Raw genomic sequence first — 14,958 nt, 5'->3', positions numbered from 1 at the left:
GTTATGTACATAGTGCAACATTGGTGCTGTTGTATACTTTGTTCTCATTTGGGAATGTATTATCGCTTGGATTGACAAGATTTACACTTTGTCTTATTCCTCTTACACATTTTCCAGGAGTGACCATGTTTCCATCTTTCTTTTGTCAATATTTCACTCTCGTTTCAACGAATTACAATTGGAATGCAGATATTGTTCACATTGGAATTTCCTTTATTTTCATACTCAAATCAAAATAATCGAAAAGTAAAAGAAACACACTCCGAATGTTAAAACCATTAATTTTATTTTTGTTTTGTTTTGAAATCAAGACCACTATCTCATCTAATTATTTATGGAACAGCTAATACTTGACATTTTGAGTATTTGAAAGTCAATATAAATTATTAAAATTTAGTAATAACATGTAAACAAAATTGAGGCAAAAAGGAAGATAACAAAACTATATCTAAAAGAAGCACATCTATAAATAACTATTGTGTTGTTTCATGTAAAAAATATAAATATTTCTATAAAAAAAAGAATTGAAACTAGATTTCATTGAGATGATCGCATGATGTCCCTAAACTTAAGTTTTGAACTCCTAAACTTTCTCAATAACTGGAAATCCTGTTAAAAGGCCTTGGAGTCCTTCATTATCCTCTTCATATTATAATATAAGTAAATGGTCAATATTAAGTATGAAGATTGCAAGAGAATTTGCCAACAAGTCCATCAAAATTGAGCACAGTCCCGAATCCCACTTCTGGATCCATAGATATGAAATCTTGTATATTGTTTGTAGAATCTGAAATAACAATGATAACAAATACAAATTATCTTCAAACTTTTGTAATTCCCAAATGTATTTTATTGTGAATTGTGTTTGGGCCTCAAATCTGATTACCGGGTAGTACAGATTTTGAGATTTTGCAGAAATAAATCAACTAGGAGTACTTATCATGAAATGAACATCAGTATAACTTGTGTATTTGAATCACAGCTTGCATTACAATTACTCAACTGAACCACTATATCAGTGACTCTCGTCGTGGTAACATATCTGAAGTCTGTAGACAAGAACACAATGGTGGTTTATATGAGTAACTATACCAGTGACTGTTGCCATGGTAACATATCTGAAGTCTGTAGACAAGGACACAATGGTGGTTTATTTGAGTAACTATACCAGTGACTGTTGCCATGGTAACATAGATGGATTCTGTAGACAAGTACACAATGGTGGTTTATTGAGACATTATATCAGTGAATGTTGTCACGTTGTCATAGTAACCTACCTGGAGTTTGTAGACAAGGATACGGTGGTGGTTCACTCAGCCATTGTTTGTTAGCATCTAACATGTGTGATCTGTCTGAGGCAAATGTAGATAAAAACTCGGATCCAGTTATCACACGAAATTTCCTGTAATATTAATTTTTTCATGGGGTTCAGTTTCAAATCACAAAAGAGTTAAAAGTTTGGTTGACAATTTGGTAACCATCGCTTGTTATCTAACGTTTGTTTTATGACAGTAGATACCCATGTGGCAACATTTTGCATGTTTGATCATTGCAGGTCCGAAGAATACCTGTCAATGTAACTGAAAAACGATCTTTCTCCCTTCATCTTTCTCTAATCTTTAAATTTGTTGTGGGAGGTATCTAATCACTATAACCTGTAAAACCATCAGTACTAGTAAAGTTGTCCTAACCATGGTACTGTCAAGTGCCTTCCATTTTGTTGAACAAATTTTGTTTCTTCATCAACCAATCATGTGAAATTGTTTCCTTGGCATTTGAATTATAGTCAGGGGTGGAGATTACCTACAACTATGGTACAGCAGAGAATGGAAGATTAACTTTTGGTGGTACAAGAGAGGATATGACCTAACTGTTGCAAATTAGAATGGAGAGATTACATATTTGTGATTCAGCAGAAGAGGGGAGATTACCTTCCTTTGGTACAGAACCTAAGGGAAGTGGAGATAACTTACGGTGCAGTAGCGGAGTGGAGGTTAGCCTATTGTGGTACTCTAGGGGAATGGGGATTACCTAAATGTGGTACAACTGGGAAGGGAAGGTTTACTAATTGTGGCACAGAAGGGGAGTGGAGATTACCTAACTGTGGTACAGTGGCTGAGGGGAGATTACCTAACTGTGGTACAGTGGCTGAGAGGAGATTACCTAACTGTGGTACAGTAGGAGAGTGGATATTACGTACCTGTAGTATTGTGTTTTTATTGTGCTATTAGGTCTGATCCCTTTTGCAGCATACTCTGTGAAGTTGCATGGAAATGGTAGGTCTGTATCAAGATCATAGACCAGTGAAATATCACCCTCATTGTAGACAAATATCACATGATAGTCCTACAAAAAATATCAAGTGGAAATCTTATAGATATCACATACCAGTAGGTAATATTTCACATAGTTATCCTAAAAATACTACATAATTATCCTAAAAATAATACATAATTATCCTAAGAATACTACATGATAGTGCTATAATTATCACATGATAGTCCTATAATATCACATGACAGTGCTATAAATATCACATGATAGTCCTATAAATATCACATGATAGTGCTATAAATATCACATGATAGTCCAATAAATATCACATGATAGTCCTATAAATATCACATGATAGTCCTATAAATATCACATGATAGTCCTATAATATCACATGATAGTCCTATAAATATCACATGATAGTCCTATAATATCACATGATAGTCCTACAAATATCACATGATAGTCCTATAATATCACATGATAGTCCTATAAATATCACATGATAGTCCTATAATATCACATGATAGTCCTATAATATCACATGATAGTCCTATATCACATGATAGTCCTATAAATATCACATAATATTCCTATATCACATGATAGTCCTATAATATCACATGATAGTCCTATAAATATCACATGATAGTCCTATAAATATCACATGATAGTCCTATAAATATCACATGATAGTCCTATAAATACCACATGATAGTCCTATAAATATCACATGATAGTCCTATAAATACCACATGATAGTCCTATAAATATCACATGATAGTCCTATAAATATCACATGATAGTCCTATAAATATCACATGATAGTCCTATAAATATCACATGATAGTCCTATAAATATCACATGATAGTCCAATAAATATCACATGATAGTCCAATAAATATCACATGATAGTCCTATAAATATCACATGATAGTCCTATAAATAACACATGATAGTCCTATAAATATGACATGATAGTCCTATAAATATCACATGATAGTCCTATAAATATCACATGATAGTCCTATAAATATCACATGATAGTCCTATAAATATCACATGATAGTCCTATAAATATCACATGATAGTCCTATAAATATCACATGATAGTCCTATAAATATCACATGATAGTCCTATAAATATCACATGATAGTCCTATAAATATCACATGATAGTCCTATAAATATCACATGATAGTCCTATAAATACCACATGATAGTCCTATAAATATCACATGATAGTCCTATAAAAATATCACATGATAGTCCTATAAATACCACATGATAGTCCTATAAATATCACATGATAGTCCTATAAATACCACATGATAGTCCTATAAATACCACGTGATAGTCCTATATCACATGATAGTCCTATAAATATCACATAATATTCCTATATCACATGATAGTCCTATAATATCACATGATAGTCCTATAAATATCACAATATTCCTATGAAGATCACATGACATTCCTATAAATATCACATGATAGTCCTATAAATATCACATGATAGTCCTATAAATACCACATGATAGTCCTATAAATACCACATGATAGTCCTATAAATATCACATGATAGTCCAATAAATATCACATGATAGTCCTATAAATACCACATGATAGTCCTATAAATATCACATGATAGTCCTATAAATATCACATGATAGTCCTATAAATATCACATGATAGTCCTATAATATCACATGATAGTCCTATAATATCACATGATAGTCCTATAAATATCACATGATAGTCCTATAAATATCACATGATAGTCCTATAAATATCACATGATAGTCCTATAAATATCACATAATAATCCTATAAATATTACATGATAGTCCTATAAATATCACATGATAGTCCTATAAATACCACATGATAGTCCTATAAATATCACATGATAGTCCTATAAATATCACATGATAGTCCTATAAATATCACATGATAGTCCTATAAATATCACATGATAGTCCTATAAATATCACATGATAGTGCTATAAATATCACATGATAGTCCTATAAATATCACATGATAGTCCTATAAATACCACATGATAGTCCTATAAATATCACATGATAGTCCTATAAATATCACATAATAATCCTATAAATATCACATGACATCTTATAAATATCACATGATAGTGCTATAAATATCACATGATAGTCCAATAAATATCACATGATAGTCCTATAAATATCACATGATAGTCCTATAATATCACATGATAGTCCTATATCACAAGATAGTCATATAAATATCACATGATAGTCCTATAAATATCACATAATAATCCTATAAATATTACATGATAGTCCTATAAATATCACATGATAGTCCTATAAATATCACATAATAATCCTATAAATATCACATGATAGTCATATAACTATCACATAATAATCCTATAAATATCACATAATAATCCTATAAATATCACATGATAGTCATATAAATATCACATGATAGTGCTATAAATATCACATAACAGTCCTATAAATATCACATGATAGTCCTATAAATATCACATAATAGTCCTATAAATATCACATAATAATCCTATAAATATCACATGACATCCTATAAATATCACATAATAATCCTATAAATATCACATAATAATCCTATAAATATCACATGATAGTCATATAAATATCACATGATAGTGCTATTAATATCACATAACAGTCTTATAAATATCACATTATAGTCCTATAAATATCACATGATAGTCCAATAAATATCACATGATAATCCTATAAATATCACATGATAGTGCTATAAATAACAAAGGATGGTCGGACAAGTAGCAGAAGATCTTTCAACATTACAAAAGGGGCCAAAAGAAATCATACATTTTTTAAGACAAACAGAAGAACAAAGAGACACATTGACTTGTATAATATCACTAATGGGTGACAAACTATTCTATCCTTCTCTTTGTTTAACGGGTAAATAAAGAGAATCCAATTAAAAAGTATCATTCTCTCTATTTAATAACAATGGCCTATACTTGAGTAAGAACATGGTTGTATGACAAACAATAAATAAATGAGAATAAAGAAGTTGCAGGCTTACCCACACTACAACACCATCAGGTGAATGACTAGATTTCTGGTGCCAGAGTGGTATCTATAAAGAAAATATATTGTCAAATTGCATCAATATTCATTCGTAGAGTGAAAACAATATAAGAATTTACTTTAATATTTTTTTCTTTTCAGTCCGATAAACTTACACACATTTTGAGCACTATGGCAGAACAAATATGATGAGTAAAGACAGTCTACTAAATAATAAATAAATTCATTAGAAATGTTTTCCTATTTACAACAAAAATCAAAACAAATACACCACCTGCTTGTTTTCATTAGATATAAACACACAGTAGCAATATGCCAGCCTGTCTGGATTTTTCTCCTTTACATGCTCACAGAGTTTCCACACATTTTCTTCACTGTAACAATTCAAACAAGCTGATTCAGAAATATTGAAAAACATTCAATTTCTCAACAATACTCTCAACAGAATTACTCAACAGCATAAATTATACAGCACAGAAATTATTAGGTCTGAAATGATGATACCATTCTCAGATCTGTTGGATTGTTTAAAATATTCTAATCTTCAGAGAGTTACCAAGGTAAAAGTATAAAAATATCAGGAGCTTGATGTCCCCTGTTTAAAACAAGTATACAATTGCCTGATATCAATTGCCATTCATTTGAAGTGTCCAAGTTATATTCATGGTTACATAACACAATGATGTGCAGTCTTTACTCCATTTTGGTAAAATTAATACCAAAAACCCCAATACCAAATTTTAGAATCATTTAGTGATAACCTGGTGACCATATCCTTAGAACAAATGCCCCATGGAAGACACCAGCTGAAAAATTAGATCACAATTTTTCTGGATCAATGTCGAATAAATAAGGATAAGCATATATGGTTAACCATAAGGCTTGTGTCCTCTTATGTTATTATTCAATGGTAAAAGAAAAAAAACCCAAACCACCTCAATCATTCCTATGACAGTTATGGTGATGCACTGACAACAAAGACGATAGAAGTTTTGTGGGAAAATATCTTACATGAATGTAGACTCCATTGTTTATACAAAAAAATATTTTATTTCACATGGCACTGCAAATGTAATCATGACAAATTACATAAAATGATAAGAAGGAAGCATGGGTAAAAAAAAATACCAGTGACATGTTATGTGATTGAGATTTCAATCAGTCCCAATATGCTTATGAGCAGCAGATTTTTCAGTCCTAATTTTAATGCAGATTTCAATGTAATCTACACATATTTTCAACAAAAAACCCTAAATAGAGATGTGTTGAGCATTGAAATTGGAAATACCAAGATCACAATAACAAAGCCTACATTTCTATATCAGTGGGTTGTCAATGATGTAGGCCACTCATCATGGTGAGTTAGCTTTTGTGTAGTATGTTGTGGCAAAAAGATGACAAATACCAGGGTGAATAAATTAAAATTGAGACATAAGCTATGGTGTCTTTTTGTTATGTTACTGCAAAAAGGTGACAAATTAAACAGGGTAAAAAGACAAATATTATAATTTTTTCAGGGTGACAAAATGAAATAATGAAATTGCATAATCAATCGCCATAGCTTTGATATCTGGAATGCAAGGACCATTAGATTTCAAAAATGGTCATATAGATATTTCTATAAAAGTGCATTTGTGTCCAGCTAATGATATCACGCATCCATTTCTTTTGATACTTTTCAGAATATGAAACATCAGCTGTTGAGAAAATATTAAAACCAGTAACATGCAGAATTGAATTAAAAGTTTATAGTAACCAGCCTACAGATGTATGCGGTATTCGACCCCGTCTAGTCATTGGGACATTGCATGTTACTTCTAGCAATAAGCCCTGTATAGAATATATATAAAACGAAAGTAACCAGGTTATTTACTAATACGTGTTGAGTAATCATGACTTACCAATAACAGCTGGTATATGTACATTTATCTGCTGTAGGAATGAGATCGTCTTTCTTTGTTTGGTCCATAATAAAATGCTGTGAGACAGCAACGTTTTATTTACTTTACACCGTGTTCCAAACGTCTCCGAAACCGAACAGTGAAACACAAGCATGACCACGACGTTGATCTGCCGATGATATCTTTAAAATGTTTGCTTTCTACGTGTTTTTAATGTGAAGCGTGCAAAGATTGCGTTGATCATGTGACTAGTATTTTATCCGTAAAAATGGCTTCCAGAAAGCGTCTAGGAAATCTTGCGTTGGACAAGACAGTGATCTTCGTGTGTGATATGCAGGAACGATTCCGCCCGGCTATTGCTTATTTCTCAGAAATAGTTGAAGTGGCTGGAAGAATAGTGAGATTGAATTATATTGTTTCTGTTAGACTTACTTTATTTAACGAAGCTGAGTACCGTAAATACATGTACATGTGTTACCCTTTCTTTATCGTCTCGTAACTGTGTTACGTAAGATATTGGCCTAGGTGACATAAGTATTTTCTTGACATTATTTTCTTATTCATTTTCATCGAAAATTTATTCCTATCCTAAATAATGATTTTATGTAAAATTTGTGCACTTCTTGGCCATGTCTAGACTTATTCAAGCATCTCTGTGATTTAGTAATGTCACCAGAAACAGGAGTGTAGACACGTATTTGACACACATGTCTGTCATTTCAGGCACACAGATTTATAGTGGTATTTGTGGATATCTTTCCGAAAAATAATGGTGTTTCATTGATCAGTTTATTGTTTAAATTTCATAGTATGAACACGTTTCTTATTAACATTAAGCCATGTATAGAATTTATATAATTTCATTCTAATTTTAATTTTGAGGTATTTGATTGGTTGCAACTCAACAACATAGCGTTGTTACCGAGATACGACTATTAAGTGGTCTGAAACTAAGGTGCCATGACTATGAAAAAAGGAGAAATACTAACAATGTTATTCTGTTAATACCCAATCTAGCAAACCATTATAATTTGGATACATGGTAGATAATGTGTACTGTAATGTGTTATAGCTAAGATGTTAAATGGATTAACCTTATATTCAAATGAATCAAGGCCTCCATCCTATTAATTATGTTACCTTCATTCTATAAGTTATGTTACCTTCATTCTATAAGTATGTTAACTTCATTCTAATAATTATGTTATTACCATTCTATAAGTATGTTAACTTCATTCTAATAATTATGTTATTACCATTCTGTTAGTTATGTTACCTTCATTCTATAAGTTATGTTACCTTCATTCTATAAGTTATTTTATCTACATTCTATTAGTTATGTTAGTCAATTAAAACCAGTGTTTTTTTTTCAGCTTGAAGCATCAAAGCTTTTGAACATTCCAGTGATTGTAACTGAACAAGTAAGTAATATTTTGAGTTTCATTTTGGTCATATAGATTTTGTTTATTTTTTAGTTTTAATGGTTTTATAGTACAGCTACTTGTATTGTCATTATGATCACAATACTGTTAAACTTGATCATACTTTCCTTACAAGAGAACACACATGTATAATTATACATTTACAAATGTCACATATAATTAAAAATCTTAATATTTTAGATATGGACTCTATTTTTACAATAAATGTGATTTTCTCTCATAAGGTTTATTCCATTAAGTATGTTTTTCAATCTTGTTATAGTATCCAAAAGGTCTGGGGAACACAGTGGCAGAGTTAGATATCAGTCATGCTGTTGGCAAGTTTGATAAGACAAAGTTCAGCATGATGTTACCAGAGGTGGAGGAGAAGCTGAAAACCCTATGTGGTGGAGATGTCCAGCATGTTGTGCTGTTTGGCATAGAGGTAAATTATTCTTGGATGTGACATCCTGGGAAAAGATTTGACAGGAAGAGTTAAGACATACATATACATGCGTTAGGTAAAGGAGAAATGTTTGTAGAGCTTTTCATATTCAGAGTAGATGTTATTGTGTTATAGCCAGAGGGAGGGAAGCAGAGCTATTGAACCCAGGATGGACGTTATTGTGTTAGTATTAGTCAGAGGAAGGAAACAATAACTTAGTGAGAGGTAGGAAAGCACAGGATTACGTAGAGCTGCTGAAATACAAAATGGGGTGTTATATTATAATGTGTTAAGTATTATAGGCCCGCAAGTTTCTAGCAGACTATGGTTTAATTCAATAGATACATTCTGTTTTTATCCTAGGCTCATGTTTGTATCCAGCAGACCGTCATAGACCTTCTTTCTCGAGACATAGAGGTTCATATTGTGGCCGATGCTTCTTCCTCGAGGAACCAGATGGACAGGTTGTTTGCTTATGAGGTAACGGTGCTTAAAAAGAAATGTTTAAAGAAAGGTCCATATAATTGATCCTTCTGCTCATAACAATGACAGGACAGGAAACGCCCAACAGTCAATCTACACTGGCATGCACTGTGCTCTCCATCCCATTTTCTATTCTTATGGCACATTTTGCTCTCTGCTGCGACTGTCTGTCTGTTTGAGCTTTGGGACCACAATGCAATATCTTGACATGATGATGTTCAAGCCAAGCTATGACAGGAATTTAACCTCTGTGTTCAAAGAAAGATAACTCCTACATTGTTAAACGTGTTGATGTGCATCATGTATTTTAGGAGAGATACAGTAATTTTCTGTGGACTTGTTTTATACATTGTTGTCAATATTCGGAAGCACGAAACAAATCCTATTTGATGAGACTTGAGAATATACAATGAATACACCAGAATTCTCAACCTTGATCTTCTGTCTTACATGGTCTGGTGACCAATCCAAAAACAACAAGGAAATACCAACATGTCAACACAATCATGATCCAAATGAAAATTAAAAAAAAAAAAAAGGTCAATTTACGAATAAAAGAAAGATTAAAATGGAGATTCCTGAGAAAGTACAAGGAAAATAAGGCCAGGTGTTCTAGAAGAGTAAGCTCTTCTGTTCCATCGACGACACCTGCCTTGTAAATCTTGGTCAATCCAAGTAAATAGTGTCACATTCTCAAAAGGAGAACAAGGTAAACAACAATGGAGCCAACAGGCAAAATAATGAGCATCAAACATTGCCAGCTTCATATTGCACAAAGAAATAGAATATTACTCAATGAGATAGCTATTATGACGGTTAAAAATAGAATAGCTCTCAATGAGATACTTATGATGACCATTAGAATAGAAAATCTCTCAATGAGATACCCATGATGACCATTAGAATAGAATATCTCTCAATGAGATACTTATGATGACCATTAGAATAGAATATCTCTCAATGAGATACCTATGATGACCGTTTAAAATTCAACATAATTTCTCATGAACATTTACCTTTCGTCTAACTTTGTCTCGTGACCAATCCATTTGTCCTCCCCCTTCCTCCTAGTTTAGATGGAATCAACATTTTGAGGTTTGCTACCACTTGCTGGTATAACATATAACAGTCCATTTTCTGGGAATCTCATCATATCATGGATGTCAACTGTCAAACCCAAATCTCCTGCTTGCTCCAGATTTGGACATGTTAACAAGTTTTTGTATTTTGGAATTGTTCCTTTACTCCGTCTGCCACTGTGAGTTTTCCTGGTATATATCTTTTAACGATACCGGTAACCCTCTCCTCAGCAAAGTGAACATACGGCACTATCACTGATACGTCAGGAGAACAGACTTGAAGGACTCTGCTGTTCATAATGTCTTGATTTCAGGAAGTTGCTAAGTCTATCATGTCCCTCTTTCAGATGTTGCCCCATGATATTTTCTGTTGTTTCACACCCTCCTATTGATTCCAGCAACGCTGCTTCTACATAACGACAGCTTTCGGCTGTCTAGCAATCTTATCCTTCACCCTGAGACAAGTCCTATATCGTCGGTGGTTTACTCTACCCTACCATGCTCTTAATATGACTACCAGGTCAAAGACATCATGACCAGGAAGCCACAGTCCCAACAATGTTTCCATGCTGGGTCCGTAACTGAAATGTTCATTGCTGCTTATCATATAATTCCCTTCCGGTTCAGGTTTACAACTTCTATGAGAACTTACTGTTCCCCTCTGCTGGCTGACTAGTTTTTGTTTTCATACAAGGCCGAATGCATTGAAGCGCTTATCAAAACAGGTCAAAAAGACCTGGCAAAGTCGTTTAATTTCATTTTTAGATATACGGATGATTTTTTGTCATTAAATAACAAGAAAATCATTTACCACGTCTATTGTATATACCCACCAAAGCTGGAAATCAAAGACACGACAATTCTTCTCGATCAGCTGCTTATCTCGATCTTTTCCTACAACGAAACATACATGGACAGCTTTCCATCAAACTGTGTGATAAACTTGATGCTTTAAATTTCCCTGTTGTGAATTTTCCATTTCTGGATAGCAACATCCCTCTATCCCAAGCATATGATGTGTACACGTCGCAGTTGATTTGATATTCTATGGCCTGTTTCCATTATCATGATTTTCGTTAAGAAGTCGTCAACTGACGGACAAACTTGTAACAGGTTTTCAAAAGATGCAGGTGGCTGAAAATTATGGGGAAGTTTTACGATCCTGATAGTGATCCAATTGAGAAATATTGTATTTCTTGGTGCAATATGAAGCTGGACATGTTTGACGCTCGTTACTTTGCCTGTTGGTTCCGTAGTTTAATACCTAGTTCCCACTGTCCATCAACATGATGGCTTCTCACACCTCGATCACCTTGACCTCTTTCGCTCACGTAATGCTTAGATATCCACAGATACTGTCTGTTACTTCGTAGATAAGAAATCGCGACAGGAGTCTGAGAATTATACCATGATGGTGTATCTTGACCCTTAAATGTTCATGGAACTCGACAGCCTTGATTCAGTCGTCACTTTACCTTCTCATCCCTTCGGCACTGTTCCTGTCATTCAAAAATCGTAGAACAACTTGTCAAGGATCTTCCCTACATGTAGCTTCTTGTTCGATATCATTCTTGCAGGTCTTTCTGCAACTACATATTCACTGCATATTTCTCCCATCTCTGTCATTCTCAGACTTTTTCAATGGCATCCTCCGAAGGATCGCCAGCAAGGCTGATGACCCCTATTGCATCAGATGCTTTCACAACATTCTCGATTGTCCTGGTGTATGCCTTCCGGCATTATTGTCTTCCTGTCTCTCAGTGTGTCTGTTGACAACTCCATCTCTTCTCCCTGTATTACAAGTTTTGGCAAATTAGTGAAATGGTCAATTCCCGAATCCACAATCAGTAAATAAGCAGCACACGGAAGTTGTAATTAGCGCGATATTTTATTGCAGCACTTTCAGCACGAAAGGGTGGTAAAATAAGATTGCCGCTAAAATATACATCTTCACAGTATTAGTATTTGTAAGTTTAAAACCTAATTCTGTTTCAAGATTTGAAAGTTTAATTTACGGTAAATAATGTTCTCAGCCCCAATATATACATTACCTTTTTTTTCTTTCACAAACTCTCACTCGAACCAAAACCATAACCGTACTCTTACACAATCTATGTACCAGCCACATTTTGTGTTTAGTTTTGTCTTAATAAGTCCCGGTATTGCTTTATATATAGATTTACTTCTCTGTCTGTCGTTATGATTGCTAGTTGTATTACGTATTATGTGTTTAAACGTTCTTGATTTTTAATGTACGAATCTATGTTGTATTTCAGCGGTTCCGCCACAGCGGAGCAACCGTGACCACCAGTGAAGCGATCCTGTTACAATTTATAGGAGACAAAGACCATCCGCAGTTTAAACCCATCCAACAATTGATCAAGAAAAGTGCTCCGGACTCTGGTCTTGTCACCAAACTTTAGATCATTTAAAACGATCCAGTCAGAAAAGTGCTCCGGACTTTGGTCTTGTCACCAAACTTTAGATTGTTTTAACCCACTCATTAGCTCACAAAGAAAAATACTCTAGACTCTGGTCTTGTCTCGCCACCACAGATCATTCTGCGCTTGTATACATATGTATATTATTTGTATCAAGCAACACGTGATATTGATGGTATTAATTTAAGAAAACTATGCATTTTAAGATCAGCATGTTCTTTCGCATTTATAAATCTGGTAGATACTATCTCCTTGTTGTTTTACTATTTGAATTTCAGATGAGATCTACTTTATCTGTTTTGCAGGCAAAAAAACAAAAAACACTGAAGAAAATGAAAAGCAATGTAGACCATTCTGCCAAATTAAAGGTTTAACTGTAATAAATACTACTGTATGTTTATGCTTCATACGATGATATCTCCATCACAATGAAAAGATCGTACATTATACCTGTGCAATCATGTTTGTTTAAGGTTCAAGTGTAATAGTGTTTGAAAGAGGAAGGCGATGAGTTAGTGATGCTTTTTCACATTGTAGTACACATATTCATTGAATCATCAATCATTCGTGTAAAACTTTGTTTTGAAGCCATTTATGGAACAAATATATGTGGAATTAAAACAGTTTTTTATTGTAGTATAACATTTGGTGCTTGACTTTATTGCTTGATGTCCGTAGGCATACATACATTTGTAGCATAAACTAGTATTTGCTATAAGTCTTTTATATAGATAAGGACGCGTATGTAAGTTTTACTTCCTTCCATACAATTGGAACCGGAACAAACCCGAATACACTATAAGCATCGAAATGTGACTTAAATAGATAATCATGTTCTAAACGCGATCAGTAGCAAGACAGCAAAACGTGGTTGAGTGAGTGGGTGTTGAGTTTCGGATGTTAACGTTGGCAAAGTGTCAAACGAATGTGTGCGTTTAGAGGTTTGAAAGTGATATTTGTCACTGTGGTGAAGCATTAATTAATATCAATACGTAACCAATTATCGATGTTTTAAACAAATAAATATTATTATAGCTTTGCACATGTTGCATTTCGAGCAATCTCATGTCCTTCACGGACCAATGAAATCTAGCAGCGTTGTTTACACATCATTTTATAGATTTGAATTGAATTCCATCATAATGCACATTTTATTTATGGCGTTGTATGTAAATGGTCTAACCAAGAAAGTGGTATAACAAAATTCGCGTTGGGTCAATCTGTTGATATAACATTTGATACATTTTCTTGTTGTGATAGACGAACGCTATGAAATCTTTTTACATTATGACCTGTTAAAGTAAAATTAATAATTACAAAAATGTAATTTATATCAGACAACAAAACAATAGCATGTTTTAATACAGAAACATACACAGCTTCAGGCAGTTGTTCGACGAAGCCAAAAAAAATAAATGACAATAACATGTTAACATAATCGTAATCTAGACTCATATCCTGTAAAACTAGGGCAAACTATGACCAAAGAAAGATTTACAAGGTGACTCTTGAAAAAGCGCAAGGAGAATAAGACCAGGTCTGGAAGAGTAACCATCATCTGCTTCATCGACACCAGCCATGTCACCTTCTCAAATGATAACCAGGTATACAATAACGGAACCAACAGGCAAGCTAACGAGCATCAAACATGTCCAGCTTCATATCGCACAAAGGAATGGAATATTTCTCAATGAGATCATTATGACGACCGTAATATATCTCCCCATACTTACATCAACAAATTTAACATTGACACCGTAGAACTTTACATTTGCGAAAATGTTGCGAATATAAACTGATTAATCCGAAAATTGTAT

General features: G+C 33.6%; 2 protein-coding genes across 2 annotated transcripts; one reads left to right on the top strand and one right to left on the bottom strand.

Moving 5' to 3' along the window:
* Positions 1-429: 429 nt before the first annotated feature.
* On the bottom strand, positions 430-7,383 carry LOC132545032 (protein N-terminal glutamine amidohydrolase-like). Its single transcript, XM_060208701.1, has 6 exons — positions 7,273-7,383; positions 5,646-5,745; positions 5,367-5,420; positions 2,201-2,346; positions 1,278-1,402; positions 430-787 (listed from the first exon to the last, which is right to left on the bottom strand). Exons 1-6 carry the CDS (start codon positions 7,338-7,340, stop codon positions 675-677), a joined length of 606 nt encoding a protein of 201 aa, XP_060064684.1. The 5' UTR covers positions 7,341-7,383; the 3' UTR covers positions 430-674.
* A 157-nt stretch (positions 7,384-7,540) lies between these two features.
* Positions 7,541-13,783, top strand: LOC132545022 (isochorismatase domain-containing protein 1-like). Its single transcript, XM_060208687.1, has 5 exons — positions 7,541-7,669; positions 8,646-8,693; positions 8,977-9,138; positions 9,502-9,618; positions 12,977-13,783. The coding sequence occupies exons 1-5, from the start codon at positions 7,541-7,543 to the stop codon at positions 13,121-13,123; spliced, it is 603 nt and encodes a 200-aa protein (XP_060064670.1). The 3' UTR covers positions 13,124-13,783.
* The last annotated feature ends 1,175 nt before the right edge of the window (positions 13,784-14,958 follow it).

This window comes from Ylistrum balloti, unplaced genomic scaffold (genome assembly GCF_031769215.1).
Source record: "Ylistrum balloti isolate Yb309-2 unplaced genomic scaffold, AGI_CSIRO_Ybal_v1 Utg369820, whole genome shotgun sequence".
NCBI lineage: Eukaryota > Metazoa > Mollusca > Bivalvia > Pectinida > Pectinidae > Ylistrum > Ylistrum balloti.
The sequence above is the reverse complement of the archived record's forward strand: the minus strand, read 5'-3'. Positions and strand labels throughout refer to the sequence as shown.